This window comes from Oryzias melastigma, linkage group LG9 (genome assembly GCF_002922805.2).
Source record: "Oryzias melastigma strain HK-1 linkage group LG9, ASM292280v2, whole genome shotgun sequence".
NCBI lineage: Eukaryota > Metazoa > Chordata > Actinopteri > Beloniformes > Adrianichthyidae > Oryzias > Oryzias melastigma.
The window spans coordinates 17,799,074-17,812,747 of NC_050520.1; the positions used below are offsets into that span (position 1 = coordinate 17,799,074).

General features: G+C 36.3%; 2 protein-coding genes across 4 annotated transcripts in view; one reads left to right on the top strand and one right to left on the bottom strand.

The window, feature by feature from the left end:
• LOC112148542 (prune homolog 2 with BCH domain) overlaps positions 1–4,492 on the top strand; it is a 42,928-nt gene extending 38,436 nt beyond the window's left edge. For all 3 annotated transcript variants that reach the window (XM_024275734.2, XM_024275736.2, XM_024275737.2), the window contains one exon: positions 3,144–4,492. In XM_024275734.2, coding sequence (XP_024131502.1) covers positions 3,144–3,171 — 28 coding nt within the window. In that variant the 3' untranslated portion in view covers positions 3,172–4,492. The remainder of the gene's footprint in view (positions 1–3,143) is intronic.
• Positions 4,493–6,266: 1,774 nt separating this feature from the next.
• LOC112147969 (glucosaminyl (N-acetyl) transferase 1) lies at positions 6,267–12,767 on the bottom strand. The gene is made up of 5 exons (XM_024274698.2): positions 12,617–12,767; positions 8,005–8,598; positions 7,824–7,917; positions 6,842–7,246; positions 6,267–6,758 (listed from the first exon to the last, which is right to left on the bottom strand). The coding sequence occupies exons 2-5, from the start codon at positions 8,301–8,303 to the stop codon at positions 6,273–6,275; spliced, it is 1,284 nt and encodes a 427-aa protein (XP_024130466.1). The 5' UTR covers positions 8,304–8,598; positions 12,617–12,767; the 3' UTR covers positions 6,267–6,272.
• Between the last annotated feature and the right edge of the window lie 907 nt (positions 12,768–13,674).

Below are 13,674 nucleotides of genomic sequence, written 5' to 3' on the forward strand. Positions count from 1 at the left end.
CAAGCTTTTTTATCATGTTGTGGATGGAGAGAGGAATAGACTTGGAGTGAACCTGAAGGAGGAGTTTGCTAAAATGTTTTTGAGGTATAGAGTTTCAGATAAGCTCATTAGTTTGAAACTGGAAGCTGACAGTGGGATGTTGAATGTTGTGCCCTCTAGGAAAAAAGTGAGCAAGAGTCAAGTCACAGTTTTAAATAAAAATATTATTCTTAATCTATCCTGTCTGGATAAATAAAGGTTCAATAAAATTAAAAAAATAAATAAAATAAAACGAGAAATTCCTAAAAGAAATGTGGATATTAGGTTTCCCTAGAAAGAAAAATGCAGTAATAGAAGTAGACTAACAGAAGTGGGTGAAGGAAACTGAGGTAACGAGGAATGCAGAAGAACAGGTTGTGGTGGATTTTGCTAAAAGAACAAACATTTTTCCAGAAAAGGGAAGCGTAGAGTGACATTAGAATGGAAGGAGGAGCCAATGTGCAGATGTTGCAATCTGAAAGAGTTAAGCAAATGCAAAGTGGTGGTGAGAGAGAGTTGAGCCAGACAGCATTGAGAATGACTGGTGATGAGGAAGATGGAGAGGAGCACTATGTGGCTTTAAAATCCCACCCCACTCATGTTTTGATCTGCTGAAAAAGTGTTCCCAGAGGTCTTTTAATTATGATTGTCATTTTTAGCCTAAATCAAAAAAACTGTGTTTAGGATATAGTTTCTGTAGAGCGACAGTTCATTATTTTATTTTTTTATTAACCTTTATTTAACCAGGAAGTCCCATTGAGATTAAGGAATCTCTTTTACAAGGGAGTCCTGGCCAAGAGGCGAAAAGAAAAAAAAAAAAAACAGTCAATTTCAGTTAAAAATAAAAACATTTCATTTAAAACAGTGGTAGAGAAATGAATCTTTCTCTTGTGCTCTCAACTTGGATTTAAAATCATTTAACGGTAGAAGTTCTGTAATTAGAAATTCACCTCTGAGTTGTGAACGTAAGCCTGCCTCCACTTCCCATCATTCAATTGTTCATTCAATCCAAGCTTACAGGCTCTCACACCCCAACCTCACATTACTGGTGCAGGAAAAATTGAACTATCTAGCTAATCAGTTTTGAGCCAGATTCCAGCTCAGACGAGGAAACTAAAGACACATGGAGCAGAGAGCTTTCGGCCTGCCAAATGCCAAATTTATGTAACAACTACTAGCTTTTCCAAACTGCATTTTTTTCTTTTTGGCTGGTTTTGAGTCACGATTTGAACAAATACTCAAGGATGCAATTTAAGCCTAATTTTCTCCATGTATATTCACAATTCTATGAGAACATTTTTAAAAACACGATTTTTAAAAATGGCTAAAAAAAAGTTTGGGAAGGTCAGAGGTTGACTGAGCTGCTACAGCTAAAGTAATGAGAGATTAGGATGAAGATAATTATCCAGAATAAGGAACACACATGATGGTGGATACAGAAGGTTCAGGACTGTGTTAAGAGGAAAAGGCTGACTAAAAAAATGTGACTCTGAGAAGACAGACAGAATTACAGAGAAATGCAGAGGTGGTGACAAAAGCCAAACAAAGAGCGTATGAGGACTTGTGTGGCAGGTTGTACTAAAAAGCAAAACAGGTGGATCGGTACAGGTTTAGTAAAGCAGGGATGGAAAGGACAGGGAGCTGGTTAGGAGGAGCATAGATCGGTATGGAAATGTACTGACAGGCTCCACAAATGTGGCGGAAAGATGAAGGAGAACTTTGAAGAGCTGATAAACAAGAAGACAGATGATAACTAATATATTTCAAAACTCTCTGTGCATAGTTTAGGGTAAATAAAGGCTAAAAAGAGAAACTCAATCACGCAGAGTTTTTAAAGTGATAAGATCCTGTCTTTAATGTGAAATATTTGTCTGTTTCACGGTTAACATCATGATTTTTATAGTTCGGTCTTCACTGCACTGTACACAAAAATGAAAGTGGAGCCCCTAAAATATTTGATGCTTAAACAAAAATGTTTCAACAACAGCATCACTTGTTTTTCATTTTAGCTTGTTACATTTCAGCTGGTTGAAGCCAATGTTAATGTATTTATTTGTAGTTGAAAAAAAGAACTTTTCACACTGGAGAAGGAACTAAAGATATATTGTGCAACCAGATGGGTAGGATACAATGGCTTTGCATAAAGCCAGCTTAGCAAGTCAGGTTCAACTCTGTTTCCGCAGGAACTAAAATCTACACTTTTATTGCATGGGCCTTTTCAATAGGATAAATGCACGTCTTGACCTTTTTTTTTTTTTTTACTACTATTAAACAAATTATTTAACTGATGTGCGCACAACTTTTTTTGGTTGACAGCTTATTTTGAACTACAATTATTTGGGAATACTGCTCTTTTTGAAGCAAACAACATGTTTAAAATTGTACTTCACATTTTTACACTTTCTCTTTAGAACTAATATTACTAGATACTTTGACCAGGTAAAGTCACATATTTTTTCTCTTTTGTATTTTGTATAATGCACATGCACACATTCTAATTTTTTGTTATGAATTGGCACTACTGGCTTATCTTTGAACATCCTGGCTGGTCTAAACACCCTAGAAAAAGGTTTAAAATATTTATATTCCTCAATGGAAATTAATGTAAACTCCTACTGATTTCTTTGTCAAATTTTAATAAAGTTCCGTTGGATATTGTTTGATTACATATTTTAATGTACATGACTGAAGTATTTTTTTGTAAAATGTAGCCATGAGTCCAAGCCTGGGTCTGATTGTGTCTAGATATATACTAAGGGTTGCGTCAGGAAAGCCATCTAATGTAAAATCTTTACCATCCAAATTATGACAATCATTCCTATGAAGAAGCTGATTTGCTGAAGGGAAAAGCCAAAAAAAAAAGAAAAATAATTTTTTTGTTATAAGTGATACTAAAACAATTATTGAGAACACAGAAGGAAAAGAGGATGACCTGGAAAAAGCCTGTTGCACCATAAGTTTGGTATTTTTAACTTGTATTTTAAGATGCTACCAACATTCTCTCTTCAATTAAACATTTGTCAGCTTGTAAAAAATAAATATTTTCAAACTTTTTTGTCATTTTGATTTTATAGCCAAAACTAAAGCAAACTCCTTAAAATCTCTTCCTTCTCACTCTTTCTCAGAGTCGATAAGGGACGCTCAGCTGATTGATGGGACTGCTGCCCACTTCCTCCCTGCATTATGCTGCATTCTTTACCACAGCATGTCTTGAACATGAAAGCCGGCCTGCAGCATGATCTGTATGGCACAGAACATAAAAAATATGGGTCCAAACTGAAAAATGCTGTGTTTCAAACATCAGGTATTCACGTGTACTTCGAGGAGAGTTGTATGGCTGCTCATCACAATACAGTAATCCTGTATTGGCACTGCAGAGACTGTCACTGTGCTGGAGGAGAAATGCTTTGTGTATTTTTACACCAAACATCACTTGACTGTGTTTGCCATATCCCTTTCTTATATAAAACAACTTTTTTTTTTTAACTTAGGTGAGTTTCCTCATGTACTAACAATAAAACTATGATAGTAAAAACTAAAACTTGTAAAGCAGCAACATTTTCAACCAGACGTTTTATTACATTCCATCTTTCTTTCTCCCTGGAAAATAAAATTGTTGAACTGTTAGATTATGACTAGAATGTTAAATGTTTCTCTATTTAGGGTAGAGTATAATCTTATGTATTCAAGGTCTACAAAACTATACTTGAGTCATAATTTTGTAATGTTCTCTGTTGAGGGGGTTTGCACTTGAGTGAAAAAGCTGGTACATTTATAGTAGCAAAATAAATCCTCTCAAGCCTTTGATTTGGTCGCAGTAAGTTATCTAACTGATTTGAATAGAAAACTATTTCAAATTTCTGATATTTTCAGTAGTTTTTATTGCCTGCAGTGGACAAAAATACTTCATTTTGTTGTCCAGTCCTGAGTTTAATCTTTCAAAGAATATATCTTACTTTTAAAACTGCAGGACTAGTTCGGAGCTGCAGCAACTATTCGACATAGTCTTAAAAAAACTGTGTGATTAGGGGGACAGTTGTGTGTAAAAGTGCCTGCTGTCTGTTTTCTTTGTATGTCTTTATTTGTTGTAAACCAGTTTACTTCATTAAAAATGGTTTCCTCTGTTATTTGTCTTTGTTTGATTTTTAATTGCAGTGAATTCATTATTTGGCCTTGCTGGAATGCTGCTTTACGTAGAATTGTTTCAGTTTTTATTTCTCGCTTTTTTTAATTTTTGAAATGATTTTAAGCTGGTCTGTAAATTAATGTGGTTGTTTATTTTCTCTGGAGACTCTCAATGTGTAAAGGCACCAACAATGTTGGCATTCTCTTTTGTTGAAAATATCTGCAGAACACATAAAAGTAACGTAAAGCAGTTTGGTCGCAACATAAAGTTCAACTTCCAGGGAAGGCACATCAAAGCTTATTATGAGAGAAGCTTAAAGGGGCCATACCATGAAAAAAAAAAAAAAAATCAACATTTTAAGTGTATTATACTGTTCATTCCTCTCCATAAAGAACCCCAAACCGGTATTTTGATCCGTTCACCCATTTCTGAGTAATCCTCTAAACACCTGCGCTCTCAACAGCAGCCCCTCCCATACCCATGAAAACAAGCGGGTTCTCACGTGCTGATGTCACAGAGTGAGGACCGCCCCCTTCAGGAAGAGTCTGCGCTGCCAGCTCCGCCCCCAGTCCAACATAAACCCAAAGCCACAAAACAATGGCTCGTAAGACAATGTCTTTCAAATCCCCATAATTTTTTTTTTTTTATGCTGCAAGAGATTTAGGAGTTTGTTCAAAAGAGCCTGCTCATCAGAAATAGTTTATCTTCGGACCAGCCAGAAACTTCTTGCCACAATGACTGTTTTGTTAACCTTGGTCTGTATCAAAGTGGATTAAACCTCAGAGCTGGCACCATTCCTACAATCAAATCTGATACAGAGGCCAGACGTGTAAGTAAATCACTGTATTACAACTAGCTGAAATAGTGTAGTGTATGAATTTAACGCAAATTCCAATGCTACATTTCACATATGGACACATGCACACCTATAAAAACAGACAGCAGCCTGACAATTATTAGCTCTGTAATAAAAGCAATGCTATGAAAGAAACTTCTCTTAGCTTTTCATTCATCAGTAAGAAATGTCCTGCAGACGTCTTTGGGGTCGCTGTGGTAACTCGTGCCCTTCAAAGTCTAGACCAGACTGTGGGTCAAGAGTGTAAAGCTCCAAAATATCCATAACAAAATTTCAGAGATCGTTTGTTTGCATGCAAGGAAACGCACAGACGCATGGAGGAACACCGGCTCGAGGATGACGTTGAGAAATGAGCGGAACCAACAAGGAGCAAAAGGCGGTGCCTCAGAGATCGAGTCATTTTGCTTCCGAGTATGAAAAGAGTTCAAAAAAACAACTTCATCATTTGTTTTTTAGTGTTCCAAAGGTAATACATAGTCATCTATATGGATATAGTTTACTCTGAAAGGCTTAAGAAAATCATGGTTTGGCCCCTTTAAACAGAAGACATTCTACAGACAAGTATCTACTTACCGTATTTTCCGGAGAATAATTCGAAAGAGCAAAAAATGTCAAATCAAGAAGAAGAAAACTAAATGCAAGTCGCTCTGGAGTACAAGTCGCACTTTTAGGAGAAAAATCTGACGTTTCAGAACAAATCCACCAAGCCCAGCGTACATAAAAAAAAAGAAAGAAAGAAAGAGATACAAGAATACTAATCTTTTGATCTATAAGAAAAATAGCAAAGTTTAAGAGGAAAGCAATCAGATTTTCTTCCATGTTTTTTTTTGGACAACACTTCTTCTGCCACTGTCAGTAGCAAACATTTCGGATGCAGTGTCCTCTAGTGGTTGTTAGAGGAAACAACCGCAAAAAGACAACCGGTGTTTACAGGGAAAACAACAAATATACAACCCTTTTGATGCCTATTTATTAAAAAAAAAAAAAAAAAAAGTCACTTCTGAATATAAGACCCACCCCTGGCTAAACTATGAAAAAAACCATGACTTATACTCCGGAAAATACGGTACATTATTATTTCAAAACAAGAAGGCATGAGAGGGAACACCAGCTTCACAACAGATTTTGAGTTGTATTTTTTTATTAAGATTTATTTTAAAAAATACACTAAATAATGCATTTATTTTCCTAGAAACTGAGATTTAAAAAAGCGTCTTTAACAGCAAAAAAACACCACAACCAAAGTTTTGATGTGGGTTCGGCTCCATTCACTTACTCCAACTGAGCCAGAGCTTTTTTTCTCAGATATCTTTCCAAGCAGTAGATAGCAATGGGGTCAGTGTCCGTGTCAAACTTGTTGGCAAAGAAGTGATGATTTTCAAGCAGCCACTGCAGATCCCCAGCACCATAAACACAAATCGCCCTAACGTGGTTGCCATGACACACCGGGTACAGGGCGTCCAGGGAATCCTGCGACCCCTCGTGCCATTGCCACTTCACCAGCCGTGCAAGTGCATTAATATCCGATACGTCGTATTTGCGGTTGGGTCGGGTTGAGCCTGGAACACCTGGTATTCGCTGAATGGTGGCCCAGATGGCCTCGTCGGGACTGTAGGTATCCTTCATCCACTCGATGAGCACCTGTATTCGTTTGTCGTGGAGCACACTGTGGATGTAGCCTCTGCTCGCCACAAAGTAGGCATTTCCTGACATAATGGGCAGGTTGAAGGGAGACGGACTCTTTGCTTCTCCTTTTGCCTGAAAACAATTAAAAAAGTCTATTTAGTTCATCCTAAAAGACATTCAGCAACCTGAGTATGTACAATAAATATTGTCAATACCTGTATTTTTCCATCAACAATCTGATGTGCATTCGTCACCCTCCATTTCTTTTCTGGTGGCATGTTCTCAGACTCCATGCTGTTGCCTCCGTTCAGCAATTTCAGCATCCTCACCATCTCCAGGTTGGTTTTCAGGGGAAAGTCCTGACCACAGAGGTTAAGGAAGTACTTCCATCTTTTACTGGTGTTGTACAGGTCAGCCATGCAGTTCAGATCCGCTTGGACGCGCGGCCAGCCGGCGTACACCACGTCGACTGACTGGCTCACCAGGAACACATTGGGAAAGCAAGAAGTGATGGCTAGAATGGCATTGAAGACCGACGGCTCCGCCTTCTTGTCCACGTGGATGCAGTAAAAATTTTGGGGTGCATAAATGGCTCTCAGCAGTCGCTCAAAGTTCTGCACCTGAAGTGAAAAGAGAATAAAATAAATTATTTTATATGTAAACAAATCAATATTTATGCATAAAATGTGTAAAGTACTTGGGTAGACAAAGTAGGTAATATTTATACTTGTAGATGAATTTCTATTTCTAAATGGATGATATGACTCAGTGGTTATATCACTGAAATGTAAAGGCTCAACAAGCCTGCAGGTTTAGGATTTTTCAATTTTAAAAAAAGGTTCAAACTGCAAATTTAGATTTTTTTACTACATGTTTTACTTTTAAATCCCTCATTGTTTTTTCCTCCTTTACATCAACGCAAACTTATTTCTAAATTGTCTTAGATAAAGGCTATTTAACCAATATTCATCCCTTTCAGTGAATATCTGTCTTTGCTCAACTTATACAGAGAACTAAACTCAAGATATATTTTGTTATTAGGCGTTTTTTTTTTGTCTCACACATAAAGAAATTACGTAACTTTAAAAAAAAGAAATTATTAGATTAACACTTCTCAGACTCTAAAACTCTAGCTGCACAGCACTATCTTGTCTGGTTGTGTTTAAATTTAAACTTCAGGCTTCAGATTGTACAGACCTTATGATGAACAATCATGGAATACGCCAAGGGGAAGTCCTCCTCCTCCTTGCTCAGAGGAAATGTTATGTATTTCCTGTTTTTAATAAATATCCTGTTGGCAGAAAGTTCCAAACATTTAGTTACATCTTAACTTTTGTCAAAGCACACTTATAGAAATGTGTGATTTGAAATTACACACTTGCAGTCTTTGGTTGCATTTACGTAGTACTCATTAGGAATCTTAACTCTCTTCTGGAATTCTCTGGTGATGGTCAGTACTTTGGCCTTGTCCAGGGCCTCCTGGTCTCCTTCCAGGATTGACGAACAGTTGCACTCACTTTCTGGACTGCCATCATCTGTGTATTCCAGCCAGTCATAATGGAGCTTGAAGGCAGGGGTCCATTTTGAGTTTAGCAGACTGACGAGGGACAGCAGCCACAGTGACAAAAGTGCTGTGAAGATCTTTACTACAAGTGGAAGTTTGCGATATTGAAGCATTTCGAAGCAAAGAATTGATCTATGGTCCTTTTCAGAAGGAGTTTTGGCAGCTCAGCGGGAACAATTAAATGTTCCTTTTCTTTTCCAACACAGTTTGCAATTACCTAACTATAATTGCTCAAATTTTTCTGAACAAAATGTTCTCAGTGCCATAAATAAAGTGGTTGTGCCTCATGGTGGATGTTTGACACTTAGCTGTTTTGGTTTCTAGAGGTGGAAAGGTGGAAAAAACTATCCAAGGGTCTTCTTATGATGACATTGGACTCATCAGGTGTTCTTCGTGGGGTTTTTTTTCCTGGAAATAAGGCAAAGGCAGAGATGAACAAAATATGACATGTTGATTTTGACAATTTGATTTTACTAGAAATTAAAACAACTTTTTTTTTTTAATCATGAACTAAGTTTGCATTTCTCTAAGTGAAACCTTCTGATTCCCCTCAATAGAACCAATAAAAGTTCCAAAGTTCTATAAAACATTGTGGGGTAAAAGAATGTATGTAATAAAGGGTGCAGTTAAAACTTTTGGGTAGGGCACTGTGAGTATTTCCTGTTTGCTGACAGTGATGGTCAAGCACCCTCCCACCAAGTCTCCTACATGTCTATGGTGCTATTAAAACCGTGAAGGGAGAGGCTCCGGAGTTACACGGCAACCAGTAGGTTAGGGACACCTGCCAAAGGTGCACCGCAGATCAAACCTCTCCCCGAATGATTTGTCATGTGAGGAAGGAGGGCAATTTGAGGAAAACTTCTTGACTAACTGACCCACGCTGTTGGAGCCAAAGAGAGTGGAGTCAGGGGCAAGCCCAAGCCTCAAGGCCCCGCCCCACCTGGTCGGGTCCTGACGGGACCAAAACATCTAACCAGTCAGCCATGACCACCCCAACCCGCCAAACAACTTATGTCTCGTCCAACCTGTGGACACCCCTTCCCCCAGGACAGGGACGACCGATCCCACAACCTGCCTCCCTACAGCTTGCAGCCTAACCCTTCCTCCGGGTCAGTGCGGTCAAGAAAAAAGTTCAGCTCTGGTTGCACATATTTAAGAAATCACGTGCGACTAATCACTTACTTTTAAAAAGTAAAAGTGAATACTCTACAAGCTTACCTGTAGGTTAAATGCATCAAAAATACACTTTATCTTGTAAATAATATCAAGTTTAGAGCTTTCAATCTGATTTGTGAAAACACTGGAAGAGATGCCTTTTTATCTGTCCTTATAGCTAACTTTGTGTTTTCTATAAATGTATTTGTCATTTTAATTACTTTTTACTGTAATTTATTTTTGTAAGCTTTTATCCCTGCCTTTTTTAGTAATCCTTCCTATGATTTTATCTTGCGTACACTTTCTCTTTTATTGTATTGCATTTGTGTGAGCTTTTATGATTGATTGGACAACAAGTTTGAAATAAATGTAATCAATCTATAAAAGAGTAACACCAGAAATATTTTTCACTACACAGATATATCATACTTAGGATAATTAGTCATGAAATTGATTGGAAAATACATATGAATGGATCCGCATGGGTATGTAGATAATTAACTTATGACTCTTAATCATAGCCAGACACATTAACTCACAGAACATGACACAATGAGAATATTCAATAAAGTTTGTCAGAATGAATTTAACAAATTACTGTAAAGGGCGTGGGAGGAAACAAATTTTAAAAATCTAACCCCGTTTTGACTAACATGTTAGATCTAGCCCACAATTTACAGTTTTTGCTTGATACAGTCATTCATTTTCAGTATATTTAGTAAATGTGGAAACATCAAAGGAGAATTTATACTATTCATGTAGGGATCAAATGGAAGGTGACTTGATTACTGTTGGAGACATTTTTAGATAGAAACACTTTATCCACTGGAGCTTCATTGGATTTTTTTCCCGCCTGCATATTCAACAGCTCAGACGTTCAAATTTGATAAAAACAAAAAAAAAAAACCTGACAACCCAAACTCTTTTGAAAGCTTATCACCCTTCCACCAGAAACTGCTAGCAAAACCCCCACAGTGTCTTGGATTTCTTTCTGTGTCTATCTTAATTTTTCCTATCTTCAATTCACCTCCAAAACACCCTATCCTTACATGAACTCAATGCAGAAACCTGTTTAGAGGAAGATTTTAATCCTTAAAGAGTGATCGTGTATCCGTTTTCAATGTAGCACAAATGAGGCAAGAAGTTTTGAAACAAACATTCTGTAGGTTTGCTCAACGAACCATATAAACATTGAAAGAAAGAGTTGTGTGAAGCTCAGTTTCTTGATTCTATAACTTTGATGTCCTTCAAGATGCTGACCTAGCAACTGTTAGATTATTTATTAAATTAGTTACTTATAACTTAAACAGGAAAAAATAAGTAACGAGTTCCTAGTCATAAAAGATTCATTTTTCAGACCTCCATATCTTCTGATTAACATTTTGTAGGACAAGTATAATATCAAAATAAGTTTTAGAAGCATAGATTAAAAAAATAAATTTATTTTTTTTTTCTCCATTCTTCTGTTTCTTCTTAAAGTCCCCCTATGACAGTTTTTTTATTTAAAAAAAATTCTCAGTAGTGTTTTAATTTTGAAGTTTTTAACCAAAGTTTTTAACCAAAATCCCACAACCTATATGTCTTAAAAGCCATTTTTCATGTTAATCTGAAGCCTCAGCCTGAAAAATATCCTCGGTGGGGGGCGTGGCTTTTAGAGCTGAGCAGACCTGCTCCATCACACACAAACAGTCCCCTCCCCGTCTGATTATGATAGATCTATGTCTCGCTGGCGTAAATCATCACCGCTGCTACATCAGTTTCATTTTGAGCTGGATGTCAGCTCGGACGAGGAAAAGAAGGGCTTCGTGGATTTATAATCCACAGCTGGGATCAAATGAGCCGCCGTTCGCATTTCCCTGATCACATCAAGACCACAGAAAAACTGTCGCAGTTTTTCTTCGACAGTTTGATTGACAACAATTTAAAAGCAGAAATACTCGGAAATGCAAAAGAAAAAAATATTTCTTATTACATTTGCTCTCTTTGATAAGAAAAATGCCACAAATGCAGGTTAAAAACTCAAAAAACAGGTTTTTCATCAGAGGGGGACTTTAAGCTGCACCTTCATTACTGCCACTGACATTCGAGACATTTGTGGCAACATAAAAACTCATAAAAGATCCTAAACAGGTTTGATAACCTGAAACTGGATCGAAAATGCCTTTGTGTTAGTTAATTCTTAGTTCCGCTCAATCAATGTTCAAGTCTAGGCGGAAGCTGTTCTTTTTAGATACATTTATGACAATATATTTTTAAGTGATTTTTTATGATCACTTATAATTGTGCTGTTTTAACTGTATTTTCTTTATACAAAACATGTTTGCATACATTATGTGCGATTTGAATTATTCAAATAAACCTGACTCACCCAACACTAGAATATTGAAATACGTATTACATTAAATTTAAAGGTGTGATAGCAGGACAAAAGATGAATTTAAAAAGGACAATGATGAGAACACAACAGGAAAATTAGGAAAGCAGTACATTTTCAAACCACTGCAACAATGTTTTCCATGAACAAACACTGAAAGAACTTATTTAATCTAAACTTCAGTTTAGATTAAGAAACTTAAATTCAGTTGTTGCATATGTAGCCATCAGGCAAAACCAGTGCTACCTGTGCTGCATGTCAGTGTTAGAGGCTTTCTAAAAAAAACAATCAAACCCATCAGACATACCTACTATAGTAATGATTCATTTTATAAGTAAGACTTTATTTAATCCCAGAAGTGACTATTTAAATCATTAAATTACTTTTATCGATTACATGAAGTTAAGACAGAACTATTTTTTTCTTACAGGTTGGTAATTTGCTTGAATATTACATTTAATTTGAAAAAAATATATATTTTAGAGTAAGTAAAGCTGAACATTTTCAACAAAAATGACCTGCAAAGTCACAGAAACTAAAACAAAACAAAGGGGGGAAAATACACATTGAAAGCTATTATATGATTTCTGTGTTTGGAAATGTTTCTATTTCTTTGATAGCTTTATTTTATTGAGTGAATACAGTTTATAGCTATTTTTTTCCATATTTTTTGTCTATTTCTATGTTTGTCAAATAGAAATATTTTATTTATGCATTTATTTTTATATTTTTTGCTCCTAAAATGTTGCTTTCTAATCTAAAATAATGCCACCAACAATCCAAACTGTTCTCCAAAAAAATATTAAATTAAAAAAAGTAAAAGTATGCGTTAACGGTGAAATTATTGTCAAAGAGCGCCTATATATCGACAAATAAAGAAAATATTAATGTTACTACCTTGCTCCAAATTTAGAATGAAGAATAACAATGAGGATGAAGGATGTCCAACACGCAACTCCAAGCGATGCCACTCAACTATCAGTGAACTCAGCACAGAGCTAAATCATGCTTTTTTTAAACGCAGGTGACACCCACGCTGACGTAATTTTTAACTTCCTATTATTTCTTGTCAAAATAAAACACTCCCATGCTAGTGCAGCCTTTGGTAAAACCTGCGTTTTATTAATACACATTAGTACATTATTATCTCTTCTATCGTGGTATTTTATATCAGTTTGATTGGGGAAAAAATATTTTGCAAGCAACAACAAAATTAATAGACTTTTTGTGTGTTATTTTGAAAAAACAATGTTTATACAGGGTGTTTCGTTAATTTTTCTATTTTTATTTGTTTAATTTATTTCCGAATGTAAATGACGAGTTTACAGTTGGTTTAACAGACCAAAAAAGACAAAAAAATAAAGAGTTAGCTTTAAATAAATTCAAAATTAGAGGTATAAACCACGTTTGACTAAAAGACAAGAGGATATGTTTTATACACATCATATCCTATCTAATTTCTTAACACTCCGTGGTTTTTGTCTTGATATTATGTATGGCAATTTTGAAGCCTTGCAGTTTAAGTAACCAAATGTATTTTGGGGGGATAAGCCCCCCAAATCATTGCAGTCATTTGCATGTGCTCCACATAGATTATCAAACTGTTAGGGTGGATATGAACTACGTAAATAGGAGAAAATTTTGGGGCCACATGTGAATTCAATTACATGAACACCCTATGTGGACAATCTAAATTATTTTCCCAAACCCATTAAATCTATTTTAGGGTTATGGGGATGCTGGAGCCTATCCCAGCCGCTGTCAGGCGAGTCTATTGAATTGTACCTACCCAATTAGCAATTCCCCCAACTGATCTTTAGCCTTAAATATTCGGTGGAATCACAGATGTGGAAACAAACCCATGTGATATCCACTCTTGAAGACCACAGGTGAATCATTCAAGGGTCAAATCTAAAAAAAAAAGGATGTCAAGAATTTAAAGCCCAGCATACCAT